General features: G+C 34.8%; 1 protein-coding gene across 3 annotated transcripts in view; it reads left to right on the top strand.

The window, feature by feature from the left end:
* Positions 1-2,570: 2,570 nt before the first annotated feature.
* The window catches only part of slc27a6 (solute carrier family 27 member 6), a 42,612-nt gene continuing 37,990 nt past the window's right edge, over positions 2,571-7,192 (top strand). For 2 of the 3 annotated variants that reach the window (XM_067398445.1, XM_067398444.1), the window contains exons 1-2: positions 2,573-3,198; positions 4,166-4,375. In XM_067398445.1, coding sequence (XP_067254546.1) covers positions 2,727-3,198; positions 4,166-4,375 — 682 coding nt within the window. In that variant the 5' untranslated portion in view covers positions 2,573-2,726. Of the gene's footprint in view, positions 3,199-4,165; positions 4,376-7,192 lie in introns of all 3 variants that reach the window. The other variant, XM_067398446.1, reaches the window with a different exon arrangement.

Genomic DNA, 7,192 nt, shown 5'->3' with positions numbered 1-7,192 from the left:
TGTAACAGTGATGAAAACCGTTTGTGTTGAGCTGCTGGAATCTTCACCCCATACTTAAATACCCTCAGACGGTACTGCGCATGCGCAAGACTGGGCTTTCAACCTCCGTCTCATTAAACCATTCATTATATTCGTTATCATGAAACAAAAACATACACTACGCCCAGCGAGCACGGGGAGCAAGAAATTCGGTTCTCTCCCACTTCACACCATCATACTGAAACAAATATTTACATATATCCCCTGGAAGCTTAGAAAGTTTGGTTTAAGTCCAAACCTCTCATAATCTAATAACCTGTCTATGAAAGTCCAAAAGTGCTTTCCAGGTAGGCATCTCACTAGGTTGTGAGACGGCAATTCTACCGACACACATAATTTACTGTCTTTTAAAGATGGATGCAAATATTTATTAATATATACAAAAATAACTTTAGGTTAATGTTAAAATGTCATGATAATGTCATGATAAAAGTAAAAACAGTAACTCTGCAGTGCTTTCTCACATCATAACCGCAATACACTCATTAATATAAAACATGCCAAGTTCTTTGTCTTATATGATTAGAAAAGTACGGCAATATGTACAAACAATAATTTTTGTATATAAACCATGAGTGCATTGTCAATGTATTACTGAACAGATACAACTCATATTTATTAAATAAGAATTCTTTGTGCTCGTTTTATTATAGGATGACAAATTTGTACAACTACACCACCGATCAAAACAAGTTTGGAATATTTATGAATTTAAATGTTTTTGAAATAGGCCCAAGTCTCTTATTTAATTCGAAATACAGTAAAACAGTTTGTAAAATATTATTTTATATTATAAATATTATGATTTTTTTTTTTCTCTGCGGTCATTATTCCAGTCTTCAGAGTCTCATGATTATTGTTGGTGCTGGTGGTTCTTATTATTATCAGTGTTGAAAACAATTTTTGCTGCTTAATATTTTTGATAAGACGTGATTCAGGATTCTTCAAAGAAAATTCATGGACAGCATTTCTGAAGGATCATATGACTGAAGGCTGCAGTAATGATGCTGAAAATCAGCTTTGATCACAGGAATAAATTACAGTTTACTATATATTCACATAGAAAACAGTTCTTTTAGTTTGTAATAATATTTCATAATATTACTGTTTTCACTATATTTTTGATCAAATAAAGGCAGCCTTTTTTTTCTTTTCTTTTTTTTTTTTTTAAATGTGCCTTAGAAGGGGAAAAAATAAAGAAGAAAAAAACATTAGAGACAAAAACAATGGCAGTGACATATTTTAAGATATGTCAGTGCAAGTTGCTTTCAGTTAAAACAGTTCAAACTTGCTTTTTAGTCTTGGACTATGCTTAAGCCTCATCTGTGAAACAGAGGGTAGAAAATCTTAATTATTCCAAACTTTTTGACAGGTAGTGTGTTAACAATTGGCTTTCGTTTTGGGTTTAATAACGCATGTATTTTTGTTAGAACAACAACGAAAACAATGCAGAAATAATGAAGAAACCCACATGATGGCGCTAAACTTCAAGTGGAACTCCATTTGAACAATTTCAAATACACGTTTTCCAGATGCATTCTTATCAGTGTGTGACTTAAAATAAATCTTAAAATGAACTATGCATAGTTTTGTTATGATGTTTGAAGCAGGCAGTACAAGAAGGACTGTTTTCCTGTTTTAGATCTCTTACAGTTTTGTAAACCTAAATTTACAACTGATAGCCTATAGCTCTGCGAAGACTTCCACAGAGAAGACTGTTTCCTCTCCTTTTGAGTGAATCAAAGAACAGGGTCACTGTTGCATGCACAGCATCACACTGTCATTTGCATAATAACAATCTGCAGTTTTTTGGGCCAATGTAACACTAAACCTATTTGGATGTGAACAAAATGCCTTTCATAAAGGACTGGTCCAAAGTAACACAGAGGCTGTCTGAAACAAAGAATAAACGAGGTCAGAAAACTCGTTTTCATTTTGACTGTTTACACGGAAGGGCTGATTAAGTAGGCCTACTGAGCAGGAGATTAATATTTTAATCAATTTTTTTACTGCAGCTAATCAGTACAGAGGGGTAAAAGTAGGCTATAGGAAGTACATATGCTAGAATCTTACTTAAGTCAAACATTAAATGCAAATGTAAACAGCCCCATCAACTATATTAAAAAAAAGAAACATGAATAAAATGTGATCTAAAAACTACTATGCTCAAAAAATGCTATTTTTTTTTTTTTTTTTTTTAACTGAACTTTGCATGCTGTGTATGAGATGTTACAAATGTGACTTCACACACTTAGCAGTCTACATTAACTAACAAAAGGCATGTGTTTAAGGTTGGCTCTATGTCATGCTCTGCCTCTGTACTGAGCGCACATTTCACAATACTGAATGAAGTACAGTCAGCGGGTAAACAAACATCCAAGCACTCGCTCTCGCTCTTATGGGCGTGGCACTACTAAATTATGCGCCACGCCCTGTTAGTATGGTAGCTCCTATGACAGTAAACTTGATAATCAGGGCCGAGCGCGTGGCCCCAACGACACGCCCACCAACGACGGCGGTTGTACAACAACAGTCACGTGACACACCGAACATTGCATAAATTAGAATGACAGTGATCTGCGGCGTTTTATAACATCCATTAAACAACCCAACCTGAACTAGTTTAACAATGTTAACGGTTAGACAGCTTTAACCAAGTCTGTGCGTTTTCGGTTTATTTGTCAGAGATGTTGTCATGGATCGCGGCTCTGCTGACAGGAATCCTCTCCGCGCATCTCGCTCAGCGCTTGTGTTTTCCTTACTTCTGGAAAGACGCCCTGTATTTAATGAAAGTCATACGATACGGAGCGCGTCTGGAAATCTACAAAAGAACCTCAAAGATCGTGACGGTCATAGACAGGTTCGTTCAACAATCTCAGAGGATTCCTGAAAAACCCTTTGTGATTTATGAAGGAGTGACGTACACCTATGGAGAGCTCGAGGAGCGAAGCAACAGAGTCGCGCGCGTGTTTCAAGACACGGTAAATAAAGGAGACACTGTCGCGCTCCTCATGAGCAACGAGCCCGATTTCATCGCGGTCTGGTTCGGGTTCTGTAAACTGGGTTGTGCCGTGGCGTTTCTCAACACGAACATCAAACCAAGATCGCTGCTGCACTGTTTTAACTGCTGTGGGGCCAAACTACTGGTAGTTGGAGCAGGTAACTTAACGTTAAACTGATTTGACAGGGAGAACGTTTACAACCTCACAAAAATGTTCTAAAATCTGTTAATTCTGTAAGCGAACGAAATAGCTCATTTAATCTAAGTTAAAACAGACGAAATACCATCTTATTACAAGGCATAAAACAGGTTGTTTTTACTTCTTTGTTTTTATCTTATGTATACATGTAAATTGGTAAATAAAGACATAAGCGGATTATCCAAAAAAAAAAAAAAAAAAAAAAAAAAAAAATACTCACAAACAATAACTATCAAGCGAATTGCGAAAAGAATGAATGTCACCCACCCCAGATGACTGACAGATTGACAACCCCATGTTGACCTTTGACCCTTTAATATTTGACTTATTACTCTGACAGGCTACTTGTCTACAGGTGCTGGGCTGTTTTGTTTGAGAAGGCTTTGCTCAAGCTGTCCACTATAAACATTCTCAGTAAAATATTCACATTTTAATGTATATATCTCTCATAAGTAATTGTAACCACTATAATAAGATATTGTGCAAATTTATCCATGGTTTATGTTTTATAGCACATGGAATTGGGTGTTAATTATTTTTTATAATACTATTTAAAGGTATATATAATACAATGTATAAAGTGAAACAATAAAGGTAAAACATTATCTATAAATAGGTAATGTGTTTAAATCATTTGTAATAGTAGCTTTGTCTCATTTCGAAGGCTGTGTCCTCTGGAGGGCACATTTGAAGGCTGCATACATCATCGAGGCTGTCTCATTTAAGAAAAGTAACCGTTATATTGCAAAGAAAGAAATTACAGTATTTTACACCTAACGAGGAATAACAGTCAATTTTATTACGGTTACTTTTCTTACATCCTTGATGACGTATGCAGCCTTTAAATGCCATCTCCAGAGGATGCAGCCTCCGAAATGAGACTTGTATCATATAATTTATAATACTGATTATGATTGTTCTTGTAGATCTTCTAGATACTTTAGAGGACATTCTTCCTAGTCTCCTGGAGGACAGTATCACAGTTTGGTGTATGAATCGAGTGAGCTCTCGTCCTGACGTCCACAGCCTGCTGGATAAGATTGAGAAAGCTTCACATGAGCCGATCCCAGCTGAGCGTCGCTCTGTCGCCTGTCTCAAAACCCCCACGCTCTACATCTTCACTTCAGGCACAACTGGTATGTGATAAGTTTCTGTTCATCTCAGTGGATTCCAGTGTGTCAGGACATTTCCTTCCTACAACCCTGTTTTTCAGGAGAACCCAAAGACCCTGATTAACAGGTTCAGTATTTGAATACTGGTGGAGGGTTGAGAGTGGCCCCGGGGTTATAGCAATCTAAGGCCAAGCCTCTCCAGTTATATAGTGTTATTATAAATATTATTACAATGGTACCTTAAACAGCTTTAAAAGAAAGTTTCCTTTGTGTTTGTAGAGCTTATACATTTTATCAGACAAAAGCAGTCCTGCTTGAACAAAAAACTGATGTATTTTTGTACTGTGTATTCTCTCAAATCTCTAATAATTAATAGCTTGCTTGATATTACAATTCTGTCCAAAACTGATGAGCTGTTAAATATTTTCATGTTATGACCAATAAATAGCCAATAGTAGAACCCTATACTATGTCTAAATAAATTAAAAATAAATCAATTGAAAATCAGTAATTTTAATTGCTAAGTGAATTTAGCCATAACAACATTATACATGTACAAAATGAAAAATTTATATTTATGTTGATATTTGTGACAGATTAACAGTGTTTTTGTTATAATTATTATTGTTTTTATTAAATTATTAATAGTGTTTTTAAAGGTGCCCTAGATTCAAAAATTGAATTTATCTCGGCATAGTTAAATAACAAAAGTTCAGTACATGGAAAAGTCATACAGTGAGTCTCAAACCCCATTGCTTCCTCCTTCTTATATAAATCTCATTTGTTTAAAAGACCTCCGAAGAACAGGCAAATCTCAACATAACACCGACTGTTACGTAACAGTCGGGGTGTACGCCCCCAATATTTGCATATGCCAGCCCATGATGTTCCCGACATTATAAAAGGCATTAGACAAGGGTAGCCAGTAACGTCTGGAGTTGCACAGGGGAATCAACAGACTAGGTAAGCAAGAACAACAGTGAAAAATGGCAGATGGAGCAATAGTAACTGACATGATCCATGATAGCATGATATTTTTACTGATATTTGTAAATTGTCTTTCTAAAAGTTTCGTTAGCATGTTGCTAATGTACTATTAAATGAGGTTAAAGTTACCATTGTTTCTTACTGTATTCACGGAGACAAGAGCCCTCGCTATTTTCATTTTTTAAACCTTTGCAGTCTGTATAATTCATAAACACAACTTCATTCTTTATAAATCTCTCCAACAGTGTAGCATTAGCCGTTAGCCACGGAGGACAGCCTCAAATTCACTCAGAATAAAACTTTAACATCCAAATAAATACTTTACTCACATAATTCGAAGCATGCATGCAGCATGCATGACGAACATCTTGTAAAGATCCATTTGAGGGTTATATTAGCTGTGTGAACTTTGTAAATGCACTGTATTATAGTCGAGAGCTGGTGTGGCAGGGAGCACGCAATTTAAGGGGGCGGCGCCGAGTGTAAATCAGTGCATTGTTAATGATGCCCCAAAATAGGCAGTTAAAAAAATTAATTAAAAAAACTCTATGGGGTATTTTGAGCTGAAACTTCACAGACACATTCAGGAGACACCTTAGACTTATATTACATCTTGTGAAAGAACGTTCTTGGGCACCTTTAAAGATTGACTTTAAGTGAGCATTAGATGACAACAAAAGCAATGTAAATGTAAATATAATGCAACCGAGTGTACACAATTAAATATCCAATACCCCTAATTACTAGAGATACACCAATTGCAATATTCTTGGCCAATTCCGATTCCCGATTGCAATTTCCTTGGCCAATTCAGATTTCCGATTTTTTTGTAAGCGTGACTTGCCGATACTGATATTTGCTGATTCCGATTTTCTTTCAAACTATAATTTACAGCATTTGCAAAGAAAAATCTACTTTTCTGCAATGCAAAATTTTATTTTCATAAAAAAACAAGTAAAAAGAAACAATCAAAAAAAAAAAAAAAAAAAACTTAATTTATTAATTTGTTTACAAATATAGGGCTCTTTTGATTTTTTTTTTTTTTTTTTTTTTTTCATAAATTCGGTGTTATATATTTTAGTTTTTCTGGTAATTAAATGAAAGCATTAAACATTAATTTATTTTTAATCAAATTAAATTTAAATAAACACTTTTATTTTTTTTGGCAAACAAGGTGCTGCACAACAGAGGTTTACTGTTAAAATTAAAAAATGGAAGAAAAATTGTATGATTATTCCTATAAAAATTAGGGGTGCAACGGTTCACATTACTCACAGTTCGGTTTGTATCATGGTTTTAGGCTCACCGTTTCGGTACGGTTTGGTATGTGCTATGTTCAGGTAAAAAATTACTACTGTCAAATAAAAATAAAGAAAATAAGAATGAGTAATCAAACAGCACAAATAAATACAGTAAAGCAAAGATATAAATAAATAAAGCTGTTCAGGTTTTTCATGTATCCAGTTTTCAGGTACATAAATTGAATAAAGTAGCTAATAAAATATAAAACAACATTGCATGTAATATTTACTAAATATAATAAAGATCAATCATTATTAATTATTAAGTTACAATTCAGTCATAAGCAATGAGTTATTTCCTTGTCTTTTGTTGTTTGATTAACATTAAAAACACATTCAGACAGCAGGAATGCAAGGGCTGCTGTCTCTTTGAGACACAATACACGGATCAGTACACTGATACTGAACACATGCGTACTTTCTCAAGTGTATTCATGTAAGACATAACCGACTATGCTTGTTAGGATACTCGCCAAGACGGGCATGTTGACATAAATTGTGTGAATTTCTCTGTTTAAGCATACGACTCGAAAGAGAATATTTGAGCGCTGTA

The sequence above is a fragment of the Chanodichthys erythropterus genome, chromosome 10, assembly GCF_024489055.1.
Source record: "Chanodichthys erythropterus isolate Z2021 chromosome 10, ASM2448905v1, whole genome shotgun sequence".
In the NCBI taxonomy this organism is placed as follows: domain Eukaryota; kingdom Metazoa; phylum Chordata; class Actinopteri; order Cypriniformes; family Xenocyprididae; genus Chanodichthys; species Chanodichthys erythropterus.
Note: the sequence above shows the minus strand (reverse complement) of the source record. Positions and strands in the feature narration are given on the sequence as shown.